The sequence below is a fragment of the Rhopalosiphum padi genome, chromosome 4 (assembly GCF_020882245.1).
Source record: "Rhopalosiphum padi isolate XX-2018 chromosome 4, ASM2088224v1, whole genome shotgun sequence".
Classification (NCBI taxonomy): Eukaryota; Metazoa; Arthropoda; class Insecta; order Hemiptera; family Aphididae; genus Rhopalosiphum; species Rhopalosiphum padi.
In genome coordinates this window covers 22,181,933-22,207,536 of record NC_083600.1, presented here as the reverse complement: position 1 = coordinate 22,207,536, position 25,604 = coordinate 22,181,933, and the positions used below count along the sequence as shown (strand labels likewise).

Here is a 25,604-nt window from a genome sequence, read left to right as displayed (position 1 = left end):
CAGCTGTGAGCTGACCATCATTACTACGACACAATTACAGAGTACCAACAGCAAAAGATAACTCGTTACGGGACCACGGCAGCTGCTGATCACCAGCAAACTATCAGCAACCTACTGCTTGTAATCACGAATATAATATCTTCTCTACATGATGCACTCATGCCTTATGTATTGTATTTTTGTTTTTTTTTGATATCATAAGGTAAAAAGTAAAAACCAATAGCCAGCCATGTTGTACTAATTGTTGTGACTGTTGTGACTTGTAGACTGTAGTTAACATAATATGTCATTGTTTATTGTTTTGTAACTACTTAATAGTTAGTATTTATTCGTCAGTGATTAGTGTCCCACTCGCATCTAATGGTTAATATTATTAGGTGACCGTTGAAAATAATCTGTCAAACAATACTATTGCCATTATTAAGTCGCAGTACGTGTGTGATTTTGAATTTATTCACAGTTTACGAAGATACGACTAACTGCTCGACATTATGGTTCTTGAGAAGTAAGTTTGATTTAAATCATTATTTTCTGTTTTTTTATAAAACTATCCAGATAGTGAATATATTGTGTAAAATCTGTGCTTGGGTTGAATATTTTTCGATAAAATGACGAATCGAACGAATAGAGCTTTGGAATATTACAATGATTATATTGACTGTACACAAAACTTGCCTTTAGACGTACAGCGGCATGTAACGCAGATGCGTGAATGTGACTTGGAGTACCAAGAAATGTTGTCAAAGATCAAAGAATTAACGGACAATTTTGATGGTTCTATGTCTACATTAAATTCTGAAAAATTGACAAAGTTATTAGTAACTGGTTTAAATATAGGGGATAAAAAGGTGCAAACAGTTCAACATATATCTGATTTAGTGGATGATAAAGTCAGACGTTTAGAAAATGGTAGGAAATATTTGACTTCTGCTAAAGAACCTGATGCTCCCAAGCCTAATATCAAAGAAAAACTAGAGAGTGGTAATTGTTCCAAAGAACGATGTTTACCTAGCACTAGTACTAGTACTGTTTCTAAAGAGCTGAAAAAACGCAACACTGATAACGATAGTAATGAATCTAATAATGATGCAAAACTTGCAAAACGGCCGCGACGTAACAGAGCTGATGAGCCAGATTACAAAGAAATTTCTGATGACGTAGTGGCATTATCAGTCTTACAACATTCCAACACACCTTTACCAAGAGCCACAGCAACAGCGCAAGTACAATCTCAAGTAACGTTGAAGAAAGTAGCTCAAAAAACAGAAACAAAAACCAAAAAGAAGGGAAAATATAAGAAACAACAAAAGGATAATTCGCCGTCATTGGATGATGATGATGAGATAGCTGTTGATCCAGATGAACCAACCTATTGTCTTTGTGATCAGATTTCATATGGAGAAATGATATGTTGCGATAATGATTTATGTCCAATAGAATGGTTTCATTTTTCATGTGTTTCATTATCAACAAAACCAAAAGGCAAATGGTTTTGTCCTAAGTGTCGTGGAGATCGTCCAAATATTATGAAGCCTAAAGCACAGTTTCTCAAGGAACTTGAACGATACAATAAAGAAAAAGAGGATAAAGCTTAAGATTTTGTTTTTAACATAAACAAAAATTTACTTAATTTAACTTGATGTTTACTATTATCTAATTAAACAATATATTTTCTAATATTTATTTTACAATTTATTCATTCAAGCTAAATTAAAGTTTATGTATATATTATTAGATGAATTAAAGGTAAAATTATGGATTTTACTATTTTAACTAATTATTATTTAAACATTGAATGCATGCAAATTTCAATTTAGACCTAGGTAGATAATTTTATATTATTTAATAACATATAATATCATCTTTATTAATTCTATACTATAGACTACTATCATACTTTTTGTATTTTATAAATATTATAATTTTTTTATTTTATTATGATATAACCTGGACTATTATAACACAATTTGAACTATTTAAGTATATAAAATGTATATCAATTTTATTTTCTATTAAAATGACATGTTATAAATGCTTCAAATGTTTTGTTATTATATTATATAAAAATATTTTTTTTTTTACTACTCATTGCTACTACCTTTTATTGTTGTCACTAGTACAAATTGTCTAATTTTTAACTCCCTCCTTTTTAACTTCTTCTTATTAGAACAGAGTGCAGTTCCATATTGGATTTTGTTGAGCTGGCCCAATCGGTTGGTGTCAAAATGTCACCTAATGTTGCAAGGTTAGTACTGATTTATTAGTTATTAACTGTTATATTATTTTTTACTTATGGAGGATGTTCTGCAAAATGCATGTTTATCTTCATATTTTGGTTGTAACTAAGCATTTATTCATTATCCAGTCTTATTAATACTAAAATTGAAATGTGATAAGGAACACTGATGGATCCTGTCTTCCCTTCAAATATGCTACTATATAATACTCATGAAATCGCAATTATCTACATTTTAATGTTTTTTAATGGTTTTGTTTACAGTGCAATGTTAGAACTATTAGACTTAGGTTATTCTCCGTCAATCGTCAGAAAAGTTTGTCGTGAGATTGCCAAATACAAAAGTCGACACGAAAAAACTGGTACGACAATGAATAGTACTAGTTCCAAATAAAAACTGTATAGTTTGCTTATTTTTTTTTTTAACATTTGTTGACAATTTTATAGAAACATAATAATAAGACAATATTCAATTGATCGCCATACATGCATTATAAATGTAAAATGTATTGAGATTAGTTTCTGAATTTGTATAAAAATAGTAATATCACTAAATATTGTAAGAATAATTTTTATTTATTTAAATATTTAAGTATTATATTTAAGTTTATAGAGTTAAATGTTGTTGCACTTGACATTTTATGTTAAATGAAAAAAAACTATTGAGTTATGAAAATATAAATATAAAAAAATAATTTTTTATAAATAAAAACTAAGATTGTAATTTTGGTTTATTAATAAAATTACAACAGATTATTTTTTTATAGCCATTATATATATTATAATATTAAAGACTTTATAATAATAAAGTAGGTACAGTAGGTTCTCATTCATCCAAACTAATTGGACTTAACAATACAATTTGAATAGTGAGAATTTTTTTAATACTATGTTTATACATATGAAAAAAAAATTAATTTTGCATCCTTATAGTGTGGATAAACAAAATTTATTATGTAACTATATAATATATAAATTCTAGTACATTTTATAAGAAAAAAAAATTATTTAAAATCTTGGACGTAAATTTAAATAAAAGATAGGTTTTAGTGGCCTAGACTCCGCCTTGTATATCTCAGTGGCTTAACTTGAAAACGGTACTGGTGACTGATATAATATAAAATGCTATAAAATGGCTATCTACGAAAAGGAAAAACAGAAAAAATGACATACCTGTCAGCTGTCATAATCGTTAAATCGTATACATTTATTTCAGTGTCTTATTGGAAAGTACCTGTGACTAGTTATTAACCCTTAAGGGGACGTCTCTCCCGCATGTGTTGTCTCCGTCTTACATAAATACGACATAGTAAATTTTTGTTCACTAGTTTCAATAGTGTGCTTTTAGTTTTAGTATTAGAGCGAATTAATTGACCTATTATCAAACTTTTAGGTAAAAACATTAGCTGTTCTCTCGTTGGCTTTTTACGATATTTTAATTTTTAGGTGAATTATGAGTGAAATTATTAAATATTTTAAAATGTTCATAATTCACTTAAAAATTAAAATATCGTAAAATACCAACAAGAGACCACAGTTAATGTTTTCACCTAAAAGTTTGATAATAGGTCAATTCACTCTAATATTAAAACTAAAAGCACACTAATACACTATTGAAACTGATGAACGAAAATTTACTATTTCTTACGTGTGTAAGACGGAGACAACACAATATACGGGTGAGACGTCTTCTTAACGTGTTAAGTTATGCAATTATTACACATGCTAGGCGCAGTATATTATTTATATAGGTACCAATTTGGTTTACACTGAAATCAATGTGGTATTGTATATATATTTATTAACTGGAGTTATTTACTTAAAAAAGAACCAAGTACTAATTTTTTTTTTTTAAATTTTATTATAATATATATAAAAAAATATTGTAATTACTACCTATATAATATAGGCTATATTATAATTGAAAAGTACTGCACGTGTGGCGTATTTCGTTCATTAAATCATTAACACAAAAATAATTAAAAATATATTCAATACGAAGCTAGTTTATGCTAATGCTACTACATACATCAAATAAAGACTAAAAACCTGAAATGTATTTATTTGTATAAAATTTAGGAGAATAACTGAAAACAAATAAACAATTGTGAACGAAAATAAAGCAATATAAATGGAAAATATAGTGTACCTACTAAACTAAGTACATCAACACGTATAGTAAATAGTAAAAGTAAACAAAAACAACATTAATGGTCACTCAGTACGACAGTACTAAATGCCTACTAATGTAAGTAGGTAATATAAATATACAATATGTCAATATACTAGCTATAAATTATAATACCTACATAATTATTAGTAGTCAGTATAACTATTTTTTTTTATTGTAATCTTACTATTAAGTCTATGTCGATGACAAAAACAATCAGGGGCGGCTAGAGGGTTCGATTTTGAGGGGGCTATAAAAATCATACATTTTTTTTTTAATATTTCATGATAAATTTATTCATATGCTTAAAAAATCAGTATAACCCACATTAGTTATTAAAACAAAATAGTAGACAAGTTAATAAAATAGAAATTCACTTGTTTTTTTTTTTTTGGATTTTGGGGAAGCCTGGACCCTTTTAAAGCCGCCACTGAAAACAACATAGTATGATGACTATAACAGTATAACGTATTGCAATAATATATAATTTTAAAATACTAGACAATGATGATCGTTAGAAATACAAATTTTATAGAGTTTATTAATTTAATAAATTGTATTAAATTAGCGGGTAGAATCACATAGAATAGGTTATTTGGTAGATGGCAGATGGCATTTTACGGTAGGTGTAGGTGCTTAGGTAGTATACTAAACGTAGGTACTTAACATTATTGTTTAACTATTTCACTATAAAATAGAAAATAAAAGTTCTTAAGACATTTTGCTAAACAATTAGTCTACATATTTTAGAGAGAAATAATGTATAATTTTAATATTAATTTCATAATGCTAGAGTGATTTGCTTTAACCTCAATTGGTATTTGTTGGAACATTAAAAAGTTATACCTAACTTATATTTAAGTAGGTACATACATAATTTATATAGGCTATGTAATATTTTCAGAAATTAAATATAACTAAAGAGCACTGCTCTGCTCGTTAAAAATAAAAACTTGTAAAAGTTGATCTTTAAAATCGTAATGTTTGTTTAGATTTAGAAATATAAATTTTGAAAATCAGTTCAAAGCGCCTTAAAGAAAAAAATTATCGAATCATTCAATAAGGCTGCGAATATTATTCCTGTAAGAATGTACTCATAAAAAAGAGAATAAATGTACGGCTTGTTTTTAAGAATTAATAAGAAGAGTTCTTAATTAAAAAAATTAAAATAAAATAAATAAAATCTAATTCTTCATGTTTTAAAGTAAAAATACAGGTAACGTATAACAACATCACGTGAAACCGTGTACACTGTAGACTGTATTGACTAACTGAACTGACTACTGACTAGTGAGCACTGAACACTGAGCAGTGTCATCAATTTTTAAATATTTCGTTTATTCTATAGCAGCGTGTAGGTAGTGTAGGTCCTTTGGGCTTTGACAAATGAATGAAGTTACTGACGTATTTTAAATTTTTACTCGTGTTTTCAGTTTTTGATGTCCGTGTACAAAACTGATAGTGTTATCATATTTCAAACTTTATCCGTTCCTACATTGAACATAATTAACTAAAAAATATAGATAAATAATAATATATTAATAATTTATAATATATTAATATTGGATTTATGTTACTAAATTTCTTTTTAAATAGTATGATTTAAAAAAAACTTAAATAATAATTTAATTTTTTTGAGTTACTTCCCTATCCCTATTAATTATTTTTGTATGAGATTGAGTGCAAATTAGTATTTAAGATGAGGAGTGAAGTAAATAATGCAAAACCTGAAATGTGCATTAAGAATAGAGATCATTTATATAGACTCATAATAAGGTAAAATATTAATCTTATTTAATATTAATCCATACTATTTAGATTTATACTGATTTTGATTTGTTTAGTCAACTATTTTATGATGGCCATTCCACAATTGCATCCAGCTTAGCTGCCCAGGTTAACGTTGATCCACCTTGTTCTCCATCAGATCGACTCATGAGTGTAGTGACAAAAGGTTTACAACACGAAACTGATAGACAAAAAGAATCTGAACAAGCATTAAACTTAAATCCAATTCAACAAATGTTAATTGGACCAGGCATTGGTATATTATACTTCATTATTTATATAAAACATCAATTTGTATATTTATTTCTTTATTTAAATCTTATTAGATTTGGAATTTGAGACTAATGTTAGTTGTACTGCTCCCGAACCATCACTTTATGAAACTGTATATGTAACATCCCATAAAGGGGCCTGTAGGGCTGGTGCTTTCAGTCCTGACGGACAGTTAATTGCTACAGGAAGCAGTGATGCATCTATCAAAGTAATTATAATTTACAACATTACATTAAATGATTAATTAAAATAATATTTATAGATTTTAGATGTTGAAAGAATGCTAGCTAAAGCACATGATATTGGTAGTACTGATAACCAAGAAGGACAGGGACATCCAGTAATTCGAACCTTATATGATCATTTGGAAGAAGTGACATGCTTGGAGTTCCACCCAAACAAGCCAATTTTGGCTTCAGGCTCTCGAGATTGTCATGTTAAACTTTTTGATTATTCTAAAACATCTGTGAAGAAAGCCTTTAAGACAATAAACGTACGGCGTAATCAAATTTTATATTTTACAAATTTTTTTAACTACACACAACTACATTACAGGATGTCGAACCTATAACATGTATAAGTTTTCATCCCATTGGAGACTTCATAGTAATGGGCACCAACAGCCCTATCATAAGGCTTTATGATATAAATACAGTTCAATGTTATGTTTGTTCACTTCCTAGCCATCAACATACTGGCCCTGTTACATCAATAAAGTATACAAAAAAATGATCTTATGTGTAATGCCTATTCAATTATTTGTAAATGTATTATTGTTTATTATGATGTATTAGGTATGAACCAAGCGCCAGATACTTTGTGTCTTCTAGTCGAGATGGATCAATTAAGTTGTGGGATGCTGTATCTAATAAATGTGTTAACACATTCGAAAAAGCACACGATGGTAGTCAAGTATGTTCTGTGACATTTTCAAGAAATGGAAAGGTGGGTGACAACGTTTTTAGTTTAATTTTTATAAATATTATATTAAATCATTTTCTTTTTATCTCATTTGTAGTACATCTTATCATCAGGTAAAGATTCTTTAGTAAAACTTTGGGAATTGTCCACTAGTAGATGTCTGATTGCATATACTGGAGCTGGAACCACTGGTAAATTAATATTTGTTTTGTTCAAAATTGTATAAATAATCTATGTTTTTGAATAGGCAAACAAGAACATCGTACACAAGCATTGTTTAATCATACTGAAGAGTATGTCATGTTTCCAGATGAAGCCACTACATCTTTGTGTGCATGGAATGCACGAAATGCTTCTCGGCAACAACTTTTATCACTAGGTACCTAATTCATTTCTTAAAATGCATTTATTTTATTATAATGATTTTATTGTGTATTATATTATAGGTCATAATGGGCCTATTCGTTCAATAGTGCATTCACCAAATTCAGCAGCGTTTTTGACTTGTTCAGATGATTTTAGAGCCCGATTTTGGTATAGAAAACACTTGATTGGAGCATAAATTGAATATTTTTGTTTTTATTTAAAAACTATTTATTTATATAATTTTGAAAAAACTTAATGTACATTGGTAAAAATAACGAATACTATGGAATATATAACTATTTTACTAATTGAGATGAAAAGTTTTAATTAAAAAAATGTTCTATTCATTATTATTAAAACAAACATAATTTTTTAGTAAAATTAATTGTCAGAAGACATTACAACCATATTATGTGTTGCATCAATTTTGTGTAGTAAACTCTAATAATAGATTGAATTAACCTAATATCAAATTTAAAAGTAAGAACATTTTCTATGCTTTCTCATAGATTTTTTATAATATTTAAATTTTTAGTTGAGTTGTAAGAATTTTAAATTTTAATATTTTACATACTTATAACTTGCTTAGAAATAAAATATCGTAAAATCTTCATGATAAACCATAGTTAATTTTCATTCCCTTGAGTTTTAATTTGATAATAGATCAATTAACTGTAATATTTAAATACGAACAGAGCAATAATGAATATATTTATTTTTTTGTCACTAAATAACTATTTTATTAAACAAAGTATGGTCTATCTACTATTAAACAATGTCAGTTAAATGTTGTGTCTATACAACATATGTTAAGAAGACGTCACACTCACATGTATTGTCTTTATCTTACAAATGTATAACATGGCAAATTTTTGATTAGTAGGATCAATTTTGTGTGATTAGCTTAAATATTAGAGTGAAATGACCTATAATCAAACTCAAAGGTAAGAAGATTGTCTGTGTTCTCTTACTGGCTTTTTATGGTATTTTAATTTTTAAGTGAGTTGTGAGTATGTAAAATATTTACATTTAAAAATGCTCATAAATTACCTAATAATTCAAATATCGTAAATAATTATTATGTAAATTATGTTAAATCTTAAGTGACTAAGCCCCATATATATTCCTTAATAATAATAATAATAATAATAATATCCTTACTTAATATTAATTGTATATATTATTATAGGTTAGATATTTACATACTTATACATTTATTATTATAATAATATATAATACCATTGATTATAAATACTTAAGTATATAAGTATTTATTTTCAATGATAATACATATTTGTATTGTAATATGATATCAATTTAGTAAAAAAAATTGTTCAAAGAGCAAAAACTATAATTTTTGTTTCAACTAACCAATAGTTTTGTTCTTTGAATTGGAATTTATAAATTCATAATATATATTTTTATAGCTTTAGCTATCTATTGGTCTAAAAAAAAAAATTTATGAAAGATCACTCCGTAATTTGATATAGGCATTAAGAAAAACACATTAAGGTGTATATAAATAAACAAAAATAATAAAATAAATAAATAAATAAAAATTAATATAATAAATATCGAAGCCTTACTTTATATCACAGGTTGTAAACTTTCGTCGCTAGATGGCATTGCTATATACAATGTTGGTTTTTTTTTTAATTTAGAATCTGAGCAAAACAACGAGTGTATTGATTTTACAATGATGTTCTTTTTTAGTTTTTACGTGTCCGTCATCACTTTTTTGAGTAGTAAAAATACTTCAATATTCAAATTTGAGAGTGGTTTGGGTCAAAAACAGGAGCTAGTTAGTAGGTAATATAGGAGGAGAAGAGTTAAAAGTAAACCAGTACTTAACCAAGCCAAAAAAAAAAACATTTTAGTGGATACAAGAGATCACTAATCTTTTCACAAAATGTTAATATTTTTGGACATGATACAATTTAACATTATTCAGGACATTTTAGCTCATTTTGAGACATTTATGAATACTACAATTTTTAAGTAATAACATTTTTTATAAAAAGATTGACAATAATTGTTATTAATTTTGAGAACTGCTTAGTAATGACTCCACTAAAACAATTTTTACTTTTATAAAATATGAAAATAAAGTATGAAATACTTATACTATATATTGTACAATATACAGTATACCTATCTATTTAATACCTACAGTTCGTATACTCGTACAGAACTAGGTACCTATTTTCTTTTAATTATTGTGTATACTATATGGCATCGAGCACGGCAGGATGACTTAATAAAACAGTTTCTACGTCGACCGGAGCGATCTATGCACATTTATATAATATATATTATTATGTAAGTATATATGTAATAACATGATGTTAAGAATATTACACGGTTTTTCGATCGAAATTCTAAATTGAATATCTCATCGTATCCTCTGGTCCTTGCACTCAACGAATTATCACTAGTTAAAACAACAAAATGCATTTATCAATTTTTAACAAACATTAATTTATTGAAATAACAATATTTTTATTGTTTTTACAAACTTTTAATCAAATTAATTGATGATTTAATTAAAATTACAAATTGGCTTGGTTCAGTTTACAAAATAAACATGTTTTGATTTGATAAAAAAAAGATGTAATTTAATAAAAACATTTAAAAATTATAAGAAGTCTTATTTTTAACTACAAAGGCCATTGTCATAAATCATAATATTGAATATTGATATTTTATAAATAAAGTTTTATTGTTAATTTTTTTGACGTATTTTTTAAAGAACTTCTTTAAAAGAAGTTTATTTTATTATCAATCGAGATGTTTAGTATTTACATTATGTTACTATAAATACTGTCAACTACTTGTAAATCAGTATTAAAAGGTATCTATTACCTATTTATTATTTATTTACACATTACTCAATTATTCTATTTGACTTTCTAATTCTAATAAATATTTGACAAAATTGTTTATATTTAATACTTAAAAATCCTGTGTGTGACGTTCATATACCTGAACATTTACCCCCTCTCCACCTACTATGGCACTATCCTATGTGAATCTGCGTGGAAAAAATTTTGAGTCCGAAAATCAGTGAGTAGTTGCCCTAGTCAAACAAAAACTAAAATGACGCCACTGAGCAATCGTCCATATAGTATCCAACATCACCGCTCTTGAACCAACCGTCCTCGTCGTACGAACAAATCGTTTTTTTCATGTCGTTGACATATCCCGTCATGTAAATTCATGTTGGATACCGATTTAATATGAATTTCGCCTTCAGTATTGGGGCCAACGCATTCGCCAGTTTCCAAGCTAACGATCTAAAAATGATGTTTAAAATATAATTATTAAGTAAAAACCTAGACAAACACTTTTTTATTCGACTAACTTTGATTTTTATACCAGCTGCTGGTCTCCCGACAGATCCGTCTCTGACGGTACCTATACCCGAATTCATCTACCAAACCGCTATAATACCCTGTTCAGATGCACCGTACCCTTGTTTGATCGGAAATCAGCTCGCATCGGAGACCCACTAACTCTGCATGTCGTTAAACTCTGGATATTATACTTGTGGCCATTTGCCATTTGACAGGACATCATTTCATTGATTGCAGCTACACCAGTCATCAAAAATGTTGGCTATATCACATAAAATTAGCTAAATCATATCGTATAATATGATACATTCTATAACGCTCTATTATATTATGTGCGTTTAGTCTTGTGTATATAGTAATAGTATGTATTTGATTTAGCGTTATCTATAACCTAAATACCTAATTTTAAATATAAAATATATTGTAACTTAAAAAATATAAGCAGTCATATAATATTTATAGTTTAGTAAGAAAAAATATTATAGTGTTTATTTTATTGTTTACTTTAAATTTGTCTATTGAACTAAGTATTTGTTCACTGGTCGGTGTTGTCGAAAAAAATAGTCTTGGTTTGCCAAAATGAATACCGAGCATCATTAATAAAATTCCCGTGTGCCAACATATAGCAGAAGCCATCATAAATTTGTTTTCAATAGGTTCTTCCATTAATGACCTTAAAACATTCAATGCAATGATATAATCATGATAAATCATCTAACCGCGTTACATTTTAACAATATTTTTTATACACTGATGCACTGATCGACCGAGTTATTTAATTTAAGTACTCACTGTTTGGACGATATTAAAGCTGATTTTATAGCGTCGTCCGACAAATAAATTCCTTTCGGGGTTCCTGTAGTACCACTCGAATATATAATAGCACATGGGCAAATTGGATTTTTTGATTTTATCGGACGGACAAACAAAATTTCCTCTGCCGCAACAACGATACCCGAATAGGTAGTAAAGCCGTCACGAACCATAGTAGAAATCTTCAATATCGGTTGATGTGTAATATTATTTAAAACATCTGTTATTGTACTTATACTACACGTATTACAAAACAATACGCTTGGTTTGGACTCGTCAATTAGCGCTATCAAGACACCTATATAACATCGTTAATGATAAATAAAACGAAACAAATCAAGCTATAATATTGTACGAATTCAAATCATTATTATTACTTTTTCTTAAAGTGTGATCCAACGCAGCTATAGTTGCTCCGATCAAAATCCCAGCTAACAGAACTACTTGCGCTTCGTATGAGCCATTGTCTGTAATCATCACGACGTCTCCGTGTCCAAGATCATGTTTTTTAAATGCAGTAGCCATTGTTAAAATGTCTTTTTTCAATTTTGGATAACCGTACTCTTTACCGGTTCAAGAACAATCGATCTGTATACATGGATTTGATAAACATATAAATACTAAAATACATAATAATAGGTATATAATATTATGTTATAAATGTATGTAAAGAACTGTATGAGACGCGTAAGCATCGTACAATATAAAATATCTTACACCAAAAAGACCTTCATTGTTATGCGTACGATTCGTGTAAAGTTTCAGAGTTGAAAAATAAATCCTTCACCGCGAAAACTTGCAGAAGAGTATTTTTCAAAAAAGTGGTTTTTACAGTACTTAGGTGGTTAATATTTGGATTTTCCCGATTTTTTTGATATAGAAAGAAAGTCCGACGGTGCCTCATGCATGCTACAACGATTTTAAATAATAAATATTAAAAAAACAAAAGAAAATATATTCGTATTTTATTTTATTGCGTTATTCGTGAAATATAGATATTAGTTCTTATCTATAGTTTTGAATAGCAGCTAATTTATTAAACGTGTAAATATATATTATTCATAGAATCATAACTAACGTGAATAATAGGTACTTTTATATATATTTTATTAGCTTAGTCGTGTCTTTCGTTTCCTGATGGCCAGTAGCGCTTATTACTACTGATGTTTATTATTTTCGTATTTTTTTGCGTTTCAAAAATGTCCGCTAAATAATGATAAGTTGTTGACGAAAATGCCAATAATTACCTGTTGAAAAGTATGAATTTCTATGAGATTTTAAACTAAAAATGTTATTCATGTTTCAAACTACTTACATACTATGTAAATTTGCATTTTCTACAACGAAGGGTATACAATTAAAGGAAAAATAATCACCCAACAGATGAAACCCTAAGATATTTATTAGGAGTTTCAACTTTAGAAATAGAAGTCGATTCTGCTGGATTATCATCTTTAACTACACGTCTTTAAATCTCACATTTAAACAAGCTGTAAATATTAATAAATAAATGTTAATACTTTTTATTGAACTTTTTTTTACTTAGCTAGCTTTGAGCATAAAAATCTAGGCCGTCTTCCGTGTGTGGCACGCTAAATTTTAAAATTTTAAAAATCAGCCTTTTATATCTTTACTAACTTCAAGTTACTTATCGCTGACCCCCGTCTTGTATGTATGCATAATTTTTATCATAATATTATAATTTATAATAAAATATTAAAAATTTAAAACTATGTATTTTTGTAAGAAACACTTGAGGAATTTAGGTTCAATATGGTTACAAGAAACATTACAAATATATTCTATACTACAGGAACAGTTTTATCTTCGATAGTCCTATGTCGCATACCTACTTATGGGCTATAAATAAAATATACATGGATCCAAATGTATTGTATCGGGGATTATTTTGCTTTTCAGAGGCCGTATAAAAGCTTAAAACACAATACTTACACTTTTTATCGTGGTATATTTTTAAGTATTAGTCTCGTATGTTCTGCTTTATATTCCAAAATGTTTTGTGAGTTGCTGAGTTAAAAATAGTATGTAATAGTTATAAACTATAACGAACCATATTTTATTCTCGATGTATAACACAATAAATACTGTTTATTTGTTTATTTTTAAATGTTTGTTATGATTACTAGGCATATTATAAATTATTAACACTATATTGACAATTCATAGCAATTGTTTATTGTTATAACTTATAATAATTAATTAAAGTTTAATTTTTAAACATTAAATGTTGGCAATTACATTACCTATTGATAAAATTATAAAAGTATATAGTTGAAAACAATTTAAATTATTGTGTTTTCATATTTTTAAAGTATCAGTAATTAGGTTGTGTGTTTGTGGCGGTGGTATCGGGGGGGGGGGGGCAGTAACATATACACATCTAGTTTATACTTCATCCAAACACCAATTAAATTTGAAATAATGTATTGTTTACTTTTAATTATTATTCTACTATAGATTGTCAAATAAAATGTAAATAACAAGATATGTTTATATTAAGCAATAAAAATCGTGTATATAGTGTATAAACAATAATTAGTATATTACTATAAATAATAATAATAATAATAATAATAATAATAATATTGTATGTGCTCACTACAGAGGTGCTGCTAAATTACCTATATAAAACGCCGCGGTATCATATTAACTATTTTGTATAACATTGTAATCAGTTATACGTATATATTATGGTGATTCATATAGCAACGGCCGGCATCTGAAGTGTAACAGATTACCATCTTGGCAGCGTTAACGTAAACAGCGTGGAATTACACAAAGATATAGGTACAATGTCACTGTTGGTGAACCGACGACATATGTAAAATTGTGGTTCTCAGGTGTAACCTTCGAATATGGTGACTGCGGCGATGCATGATCGGGAGTGCGAAAATGAGGAGGCACTACGGAGTTTGGCGACAAATCACCAGAGTATACGTTCTCCGGCACCCCGTCGTTTGATGAGTTCACGGGTGTCGCACGCTCGTATATATACGACCCCTGTGCATGGCGGACAGCCGAACGATATCGTTACTCATTTACGACAGCTCGATAATTAATCGTTACGGAATAATACGACCGACTGATTGATGGAGACGAATCGTCACATTGCGCGTACAAGCGGCAGAGAAGTTGGCGTGCGGCGATGGAAAAACCGGCGAAAAAGTCGGACAACAAAGATAAAAATATTAAAAACGTACTGAAGCGGTTAACACCGAGTAGGTTGCCGCGAAGTGGTGGCACACTCGGACGCACGTCAATATAAAAACGGTCTGGTGGTGTACGACGTTAACGCGTCGCAACGCGAGCGAAGGCTGACGAACGGTCGAACGCAATCGGGAACGCTTAAAAATAATACGGCGACCGATAAAGAAGCAGAGCCAAATCGCAAAAGGTATTTTGAGATCGTAAAAAATACAATGTCGGTGTAGGACGTAGGAGACATCTCACCAAGATATATTGTAAAAGAAAAAAAATACAAATAAATCAAATAACAAGTGATATGGGATTACGGAAACTCACGACGAATGGTCAGCAGAATTTTGAGTGCTGCAGTGACGATGGGGAATCGTAAGTTCCTACACGAGAGTAACAGGTAGACAATTAAATACGTTAATTCCTACACAAAAAAAAAATGTACATATGTAAGTTCCTACACAGTAAAGAACAGGTACAAGTGTAAGTTGATTTAACTACTAAAATATCGATATTGAAAATACACGACGAGGAACCAGTTTGTGAAAAATATTGCTCGTAAAATATTGCTCGTATAGGACGCGTCCTCCTTCACTCAATTTATTTTCTACATTTTGTTTTATTCGGTCGAATTATATTTGTCAGGAACGTCGGTAATCGGGAAAAATCGGCAAGTACTCGTATATATCAAACTTTGAGTAAAATTTAAAATATTTTATTAAGTATTTATTAAATATGCACATTTTATGTAATTACCTCGAAATATGCAATTATTATGCATTTTGATGCAAATATGCAAAAATATGCAAAAAAAAAAAATTAACAGTAGAATCTACGTTTAACCAAACGTCAAGATATTTAATCAGAATTATTATACATCAAATGTAGAAGAAAATACATTTTCATAAAAATCCGGCCCTTAATCATAATGCTTAATATTCTTTTTATGTTTTTTATATAATGATTCGTCTTTGGAAACGAGTTGTCCAATTTTACGTTTCACCTATATTAATAATAAAAAATTATAAAAAATGAATGTGTATCATGATATTATTATAGATGTTTTATATGCACTTGAAAAAGATGATTTGTGTGTGCTTCGGTGAAATCACTAACTTCATATTCTATTTCCATATCATCCTTCAAAACGCGATGAAGTAATCAATATTTTAATAATTTAAATATTTAATACTGTACAATATTTATTACTAATAATACATACTTCGTGTTCTAAATGAAAAATTGCTTCAAAAGAGCAATATTTTTCGCAAACTAATTCCTCGTCGTGTATCCTCAACATCGATACTTTAGTAGTCAAATCAATAATCTAAATGATATTATTAAATTTCAACGTTTGAATGTAGTTATATTTATATACATAATATGATAGAACTATAATATAAAACAGCAAACTTATCCAATTTTTATGTAATATAATAATGTCATGTTAAATGTTTGCAAAATATGAATAATACGTACTGCATCATCAAAAATCACAGATTCTTTATAACCTTGTGATGTTTTGCCGATTATCAAATTATTAGCGAATTTTTTGATAAGCGTCATCATAATGAGATCTATAAGACTGCGAGTTTTTATTTTTAACGAATATCAATAGTTATATTATTCGAACAAAAATAATATATAAAATGTACAAAAATCAATTGTTATATTCCATGGTTACGTAAAAGTATATAGGATTATTATATCAAAATCATCATGAACGAGGAACCAAATATATTACATTTATTTATATGAGACGTTTTGGTGGATACAAATATTATTTTAAACGGACATTATTTAATACCAAACCATAGATACAAGAGAATGTAGAGGGAAAGACATGGTTTTAAGCTAAAATAATTTCAATCAATTACAATGTAGACAAATATATTACCTTGCTCTTGCATTTTTTTAATTTAATACCTACATACATTTAGTAGGTATTTAAATCATATTATTTATGTTAGTATATTTATTTTATATAGTATAGAGTAGTGATATAATGGGTCCATGGACAGACTTATACATTGTAATAAAGAGTGTAAAACGATGTATTTAATCTCAAAATGCGATTAGGAAAAGCCTTAGAAAATGATATTTATGAATCATCTATGTAACTTATAGTAAATTATGAGGTGAATAAGTGATTAGCGAATCATACAATTTTATATACAAAATAAGATGTGAAGTAAGCATTCTATTCCCCAAAAAATTATTGAAAAAACAATTAGTTATTATTTACAAATATACAGAATCTATATATACAATACACCAGTATGTTTTAATTAATCAGTAAATCATTAAAACCTGATTTTAAATACGATGTAATTATGTATTACTATAATAGTTCCAAAAAAAACTTCAAACAGTAATAGGAATGTAAAACATTGTATTTAAATAACAAAAATTTCGAATTTAATATAATATAATTTTATAATATTGTATAGGTTAAGTAATTAAGTTATATTATATGTAATTATAATAAATAATTAATGTTCTAATCAATATAATAAAAATTTAATTATTCCATAAAATATACGAACTATTATGATTTTATATGTTCTACACGTCATGTAAAATAAACTTTTTTAAATTTTATTTTATTTTTACGGAAAATAAAAAATTACAAAATATTGATATAAAACGAAAGGCCGACGGTTTCATATGCAAGCTAAACCGTTTTTAGAGGCATCGCAAGCAACCTTCACATGTTCACTCTTAAAAATACGTAAAATCAGTTTTTTACGGCAAAATTGTCAAAAAGTGACGAAGGCCGATAAAATAAAATAAATAAATCGAAGATTCAAGTAAATTGTTTCGGAAATATTACTGTCAATGCGTGTAATATTTCAGATATGATGATTAACAGATTAAAAGTAATACCTATTATAGTATTGTATCGAGTACGGAATAAGACGCATATATATATATATATTATTCTGGAATGAGAATAAAAATTAATTCTATGTTTCCGAATAAATTATGCTTTTTTTTAATTTTTTTTATAAACGTTCCATATAGTATACGGCTGAAATAAACAAAAATCGATTATATAATTTGCCTGAGCTATTAGCAACCGTTAATATTTAAAGATTAAACCAATATTCTATTCTAAACAATCATTTGTCATATAGCAAGTGTAAATTAATCAAAATTCTATACCATATAAATATTTTATCAGTAATATTAAATCAAATGTTGATGAATAAAACAACTTTTTTTTAAGGGGGTCGCATTACAAAAAAATAAAAACGGAGGGGTCTCGATCCAAAAAAGGTTGAAAACCACTGCGATAGACAAAAGGTGCTAATTTTATATTTTTATCAGGGTAATAAATATACTGGATTTGGGGTTGTGCATATAATGGAATAATTACAATTAGAATAGTCTTACGAATAATAAGATATGGATATGGAAACCCAATGAAATATTTATACAATTTTTAAGAAATACCGTATTATCTATTTACAATGTATAAATTATAGTATGAACAGTATTTAAAGTATCTTTAAATTTAATTCCAGAAATATTATACATCTACAGCCCTGGATTACATCATCTAACTATAAATCAATTTATTAGTTAAAAACATTTTAAATTACCACATATCTTAACCTAATGCTGAAAAATCGGGGAATCGTAAGTTCCTACACGAGAGTAACAGGTAGACAATTACATACGTTAATTCCTACATATGTGATGTGTAAGTTCCTACACGAAAAAAAAAGGTACGTATGTTAGTTCCTACACGGCGGAAGACAGGTATCTATGTTAGTTCCTACACGACGAAAGACAGGTACTTGTGTAAGTTCCTACACGATAAAAAAAGGTACATGTGTAAGTTCCTACACTAGGAATATTATAAGTTATCAATCTACGTTTATAAAATACTTAAAATTGTTAAATATTATATAGAATGCCTTATTTGTATATTTTTTTTTACAATAAATGACGAATTATTATTATATTATTACAATTATTATTTTTAAAATTATTAAATTGATAATATTTATAAAGTAAATTTTACTTTAAACGACCGGCATCTGAAGTGTAACAGATGATGTCTTATGATCTTATGCTCTCCCCCTCGCCACTGGCGTGTCCCGTAATCGGCAGGGTCTGTCAACCGCGGTAGCAGCCGGAGTAACGCGCCGCCGGATCCTGGGAAACGCACAATTTCCACAGGTCCGGCGCCGCTGACGTCCGTGTTCCTAGTTCAAAACAATACATCGTCACTAACCTCGTGCCAAAAAGTCTCCGCCGCCGTCTGATGCCAATTTGTAAGACTTCTACAATAATGATATCTTCGGACGACGTGTGTGCGTCGGATCTACTGCAGCTGTTGTTCTGCATGCGTAGTAGCATCACTCTTTGAATAATAATTATAACACGTACCAATTGAATAGATATATCGTCTTCATGGATAATGCCAAAGCCGTTATTAATTAAGTCGAATTTTAAAAAGCAGAGTACTGTGTAAAGAGCCATTTTGTGTATAATATTAAAATGTGACTTTATGTAGAGAAAAAATGATTTTAAACGTCTAGGACTATTGAAACGCAAGTTAACTCAAAATATATTTCGTCCGTGATCAGCGCCGAGAATTTCGAACATTTCCCAGATGACGGGTATAGCGATGTTTTTATTACTAGCCAACGAGTACCAACGTTATGGTGTGATGCATATTTATTCAAATTTGGTATCATTGCATAATCATTATTTTAACAGTTTCAGGAACGTTTCATGAATAAGTAATTAATATTAATACCTACAGTAGCGCCGCGGCTGACTTAATTATTTATCTATGACATTATTATAATGTCATAGCAGCTAAGAAACTATAGTATATTTTTTAGAGGGGGGCACCATATGGTACTGCGAGGGATCCAGTTATGGATCCAGAATTTACGTTAAAATATTAAAAATCGCATTATATGTAGGTGCTTTGATTTCATCTGATTGTTAAATTTTAAAAAGGGGGGTGATGGGATGAGGCTAAGAATTTGCAATGTCTTAAGACATTATGTATATTTATACTATCTTTAAACACTTTGGTGCCACTGATATATTACAACCTACACATTTGATTATATTTGAGTTTTCTATTATATCCTTTTTGGTTTCTCATATTCATATAATATAATATTATGTGTAGCCAAGTATACATATACATATTATATGATCTAATTTTTAATAATAAAAACCTTCAATAACTATATATTAGTAATATATATATATTATTAAGTATATATAGCCTATATATAATATAGATTATAGGTACATAAGACAGTTAAAAACTAATACAAATAAATAGGTAGGTATTATATAACAATAAAATAACACATATTAAAATATATTTTATAAAATGTTTTTATTTTCATTTAATATATAGCAGTATTACTATTTCTGAACTATTAATGTTATTAAAATGATAAATTGATGAAAAAAAAACACAGCTCGGATATAAACACATGTTACACCAAAAAACCAAAAGAAAAATAATAATATATTTAGGTTATACTTATTGATATACCTATAAAAATTATACAGTATATATTATAATGATATAATAATGCAATATTATTTACATAGTATAATAATTAAGAAATAGTATATTTTATGTTAATATAATTATATCAAACAGTTGATAATAGATAAAAATATTGTACATTTATATCTGTACGTACATAATAATATATATATATATATAGCTAGGTATATCCTGTATTATTATGATTATATTGAATATCCATAAATCATACAACATAAAGCTAGGTGCCTAGGTACTACACAAATATTGGTTTTAAACAATTTAAAAATAGCAAAAAAAAAAAAAAACAATTTTAAGTTAATGACACAATTGAATAACAATACCCTGATTATCACACAATTTTACAAAAAAACATTTGTATTTTAAGTTGTTTAGTATAATATCAAATGGCTCTGATTTTAATGAATGGTCAATTAAATAAATTCCCACAATATTTGACATTATTGGTTGTGTAAATAAGCTTTTTACATTAAAAAACTTTGTAACAGTTAATTTAAATATGTTATTAAAATAAATTCGATGAATTGATTGAATAACAACAATATCATTATTTTCCAAAATAATATATTTATCTTTTGATGTGTTAGGACTAAGTACATAATTAGAATCATTTAAAACTATTTGTTTATAGTAAATTAATTTAAAATTTGAAAGTTTTTCGTCAATTTTATATGTTTTAATAACAAAGCTTTGAGTACCAATGTTTTTGTATTTTTCCGGGATAATTATTCTAGATTCCATTATACGATTTTATAAACTTCAGATGGTGGGAATCTGCCACATTTCATAAACTTTTTTAATTGCTGCAAGTAATTTTCATACTTAAAAGCACTAAAAGTATGTAAAGGACCATATATCCTTACAAAATATGGAAAATGTATTAAACTGTGAACATTGTAATTGGAATATTCAGGTCCATATAACAGAGCAAACTTGTTAACAAATTTAATAAGCAAATTATAAGCAATCGAATTCAAAGAAATACATTTATCAGATGACAGAATACGAATAGAAACAGACAATAGTAAAAAGTGATTATAATGGCAATTTTTTATAGAACCTTTAAGAAAAATCACGCCTGTATATAATAAAATTTCTCTATATTCTGTAGCTTTAAAATGAGGAAGATCGTCTAATGTTCTAGGTAATCTTGCAAACTCTGTGGGTACAACAGTTCTTAATTTAATTAACTTTTTGTTTAAATAAATTTTATTTTCTTCTAAAATACGCATTGACCTGTCGCCTATTCTACCTTTCATCCAGAACTCTAGTAAATGTTTCATAACACCTAAGAAAACACAGTGCATTGAATCTAAAGCAACAACATCAGTAATATTTATTGGGAGTTGTACAATAGGAGAATCAGAATCATCCTTATGGTATTCCACATTAGTTTTGTTTCTAAATGATTCATTGGTTCGTAAAGCAGCGTTGGTACTTAAAAAACACATTTTAGAGTCTGATGATTTGTCTTTGACCTCACACGAATTGCAACCATAATAACCATTTAAATTTTTAACATTTAACAAAAAGCTTTTTGCGGGTGCATCGCACACTATTTGACATAAATTAAAGTTAATTTGTTTACCTTCAATAATTATGCCATTTATTAATAGTATTTTTAATTCATCTTTAAAAGGTTTTTAAAACTGATTTAAATCTTTTGGTTTCCCACTGAAACTATGAAATATACCTACAGGGAAATAGTATTTAAAAGTATTGGAACATTTAAAATTGATAGTAAAATTGGCCAAAATTGTGTTTTGGAACTTTTAGCTAATGGAATCCCATCAATATTAAAACTCAGTTTAAGAGTTGTATTACAAGGTAATAACTGAAGAATGTTTTCTAAGTGGGGTTTAATTATAAATAAAATACCTAAGTTTAAATAAGTACCATTTTCTATCTCTGTGATTTGGTGATATTTTGGTGTATTAAGTATGTTTCTGATATCCTGGGTGATATTAATTCTAGCATTTTTAAAAATTTTCAATATATCATTTGCACAATTTCTGGTTACACCATGAACAATTTTCCAGTCACAAATGTTTTTTTCAATTTGTTCAATGGAAAATACAGATGTTGTGCTTGTCTTAATTGGTGATGCACAATGATCAGTAGTCACAATTTTTAAAGCATTTTTAGCAGTTAACGATTCCTAAAATAAAATATTTTTGAAATAAACGCGTATTATTTGTATTTAAATCATATGTAGTAACATCAAACGGGCTAACTTGGGGCAAAAATATTATCCTATAGTTTTACCTCCATAACGGTCTCTTATAAATTAATTAATGTAAAAAAATTATTGTCGATATTCAGTACAACGTGAGGCAGGGCAAGCAGAAAAATAAATAAAAAACATAGAAGTAATAACTTATATGATTAAAATGCAAAAAAATTAAAGAACCAAACTTCACTAAAAAAAATGTTGCATTGAAAATACATCTAGATTAATTAATCTTAGTTATTTACAATTTAATTTCAAAAGCACCCCAAGTTGGCCCATTTGATGATAGTTAAAATAAAAATATATTTATAAAATTATACATTGTTTACTTACAGCCATAGTACTGGAAATAATATTATTTTCTGAAATTATTGTTTCAATTATGTTATTGGAATTATCTTTTTCCATCAAAGGGAGGTCCTTTGAACATTTAGTTTCTTTATTTTTTACAATCATAGATAAATGTAAAAACTGAAAATGTCTTTTTTCAGTTTCAACACGCCTATGAAACTGACGGTTAGAAATTAATCCTATGTTCTTTTGTCTTTTGATAAGTGGTTGATTCTGTAACACTAAAAATTGTATTTTTACTTTTTAATGTCTTAGTGTTAATAGTTAATAATTTTTATTATATTATAATTACCACTATAATATTTATATACAAAGGAGATAATAATAATTACTCTCGGCTAAATCTAAAATTCGCAGATTTGAACCATGTTTGAAGACAAATTTCAAATTCTGTGTCAGTACATTTTTGAGTACTTTTTATAACATCTAAATTAAAGTTTTATTTGTTTAATGAATAATATCATTAATAATATAATAATATTTAATTTTAAAATATACCTTGCATGATGGATATAATTTGTCTTCCTTTAATTTTTACACAAGTAACATTTTTCCAAAAACCTCTACCAGCCCAACTACAAATGTATAGCAAATTCATTTGTAAACAGTTTGGTAAAAATTCTCCTAGAATGACTTTTATAATCAACTCCACAAATGGAACGAAATAAATTTCACTATTATTAAAATAACCAAAAATTTAATGATATACAGAAACAACTATTTAGATATGATTATAAGAAATAAAGTTGAACAACAGTATTACACTATACCAATTTGTCTTTAACTCCTTCATCAGTTTTAAGAATATTCTCACAGAATTCTAATGTTTGTTCACTAGAAATAGGAAACTGTTTCATAAACTCTTGATCCTCATTACTATCATTTGAAAATATAGCTGCAGATTGATATGTTGCTAGTGATTTTAAATTTTTTATTTCCATTTCCAAATTATTCAATTTATTCCATAGTCTATCACCCATCATTTGGTTAGCCATCAAATGTGATCTAATAGAAAATAGAGGTCTTAAATTATCTATGAAATTGGATTTTAAAATTACAAAATCAGTATTTTATATGAACTAAGCTAAAATATTATATGAAGTCATATTATTACAATATCAATAAAAAGTTTAAATATTTTTCATCTGTAATAAATCTTATAATGGTAACCATAATGTGCTTAATTGAAAGTAGTTAACTTGGTCTGTTGCAGTTCTAGGATTTAAATCAGAAAAAAACAGTTGATGTTAAATTATTATTATCCATACTATTATAATTACCTACTACAATTAAGATTAGAATGATCATAAGAGCGTTTTTTTCTTGGTTAGATTTGTCACTAACAGTATTTAATACAGGCAAAATAGCAGGAGTAACTGTTATAACTGTTAAATTATTATTATCCATATTAACATACGTAGTAACACAATTACTAGAACTTGAATCATAGGGACGTTTGAATAGATTTTCGTCAATACCCTAGAAAATAAATTATGAATACGTAGGTATTTCAATTAAAAGTCAATTAACATTAAATAAGACTCATAAAATAGGCAGGTTGTTATCTACGATGGAAGAATTATTTGAAGTGTAATGATGTCCATTAGTTGTTAATGATCTGGATGGTGTTTTTTTCATTTCCTGAGTTCCAATGTTTTCCTATGAATAAAAAGCAAATTAATATAATAAAATACTACTTACATAAATAATAACAATACTTACAATAGTATAACCGACTGCGAGGCTATCATCATCTGATGATTCATTTGCATCAACACCTGCAGTTTCAAATAATGATCTTACAGAACTTGAACTAATTTTCTTTCTCTTTCCACGACCTAAACGGTCAACATTGTTTGATTCGGAATCTGACGAGTTTAAAATATGTTGCAATTTATTTGTTGCATCTCCAAAAGAATCTATTATTAACAAAAATAAACATTTAGTTGGGGAAAGATGGCCACAGTGATTGACAAAGGCACAGTAAAACAATATGGTAGGTATATAAATCATGTAGTACCTTATCATTTTTTTGTATGTAATATATTATAGTGTATGTTATACATATTATAAATAATATGATTATTATAATGTTTAATGCACAAGGGATAAGAATATATTTTCAAAAAAGTTGTATGAAAGTAAACAGTAAGACAATAGTATTTTACTATATAATATAATTATCTGAATCTAAAGATTGTTGAGAATGACATAAATTATAAAACTTAAAAGTTTTCTATATTTTTTTTTATATATATTTTAATGCCTACATATTTAAATTAATATTTTACCTAGTTAAAAAAAAGCTTAATACAGTTGTATTTAAATTAAAA

At 27.6% G+C, this 25,604-nt stretch overlaps 3 protein-coding genes, 1 long non-coding RNA gene and 1 pseudogene across 4 annotated transcripts; 3 read left to right on the top strand and 2 right to left on the bottom strand.

Moving 5' to 3' along the window:
- The first annotated feature begins 72 nt into the window (after positions 1 to 72).
- On the top strand, positions 73 to 2,994 carry LOC132929007 (uncharacterized). The gene is made up of 3 exons (XR_009662078.1): positions 73 to 505; positions 2,168 to 2,245; positions 2,501 to 2,994. It is a non-coding gene; the product is annotated as an uncharacterized LOC132929007 (long non-coding RNA).
- Positions 505 to 1,819, top strand: LOC132929004 (inhibitor of growth protein 1-like). The gene has a single exon (XM_060994019.1). It carries the CDS (start codon positions 609 to 611, stop codon positions 1,593 to 1,595), a length of 987 nt encoding a protein of 328 aa, XP_060850002.1. The 5' UTR covers positions 505 to 608; the 3' UTR covers positions 1,596 to 1,819.
- A 2,905-nt stretch (positions 2,995 to 5,899) lies between the features above and the next one.
- LOC132930543 (cleavage stimulation factor subunit 1) lies at positions 5,900 to 8,063 on the top strand. Its single transcript, XM_060996474.1, has 9 exons — positions 5,900 to 6,182; positions 6,251 to 6,450; positions 6,521 to 6,675; positions 6,730 to 6,960; positions 7,023 to 7,183; positions 7,262 to 7,412; positions 7,486 to 7,579; positions 7,636 to 7,767; positions 7,835 to 8,063. The coding sequence occupies exons 1-9, from the start codon at positions 6,106 to 6,108 to the stop codon at positions 7,948 to 7,950; spliced, it is 1,317 nt and encodes a 438-aa protein (XP_060852457.1). The 5' UTR covers positions 5,900 to 6,105; the 3' UTR covers positions 7,951 to 8,063.
- Positions 8,064 to 10,492: 2,429 nt separating this feature from the next.
- LOC132928820 (luciferin 4-monooxygenase-like) lies at positions 10,493 to 12,676 on the bottom strand (annotated as a pseudogene).
- Positions 12,677 to 22,329: 9,653 nt separating this feature from the next.
- Positions 22,330 to 25,226, bottom strand: LOC132930837 (uncharacterized). The gene is made up of 4 exons (XM_060996909.1): positions 24,994 to 25,226; positions 24,552 to 24,930; positions 23,254 to 23,492; positions 22,330 to 22,848 (listed from the first exon to the last, which is right to left on the bottom strand). Exons 2-4 carry the CDS (start codon positions 24,676 to 24,678, stop codon positions 22,384 to 22,386), a joined length of 831 nt encoding a protein of 276 aa, XP_060852892.1. The 5' UTR covers positions 24,679 to 24,930; positions 24,994 to 25,226; the 3' UTR covers positions 22,330 to 22,383.
- Positions 25,227 to 25,604: the final 378 nt, after the last annotated feature.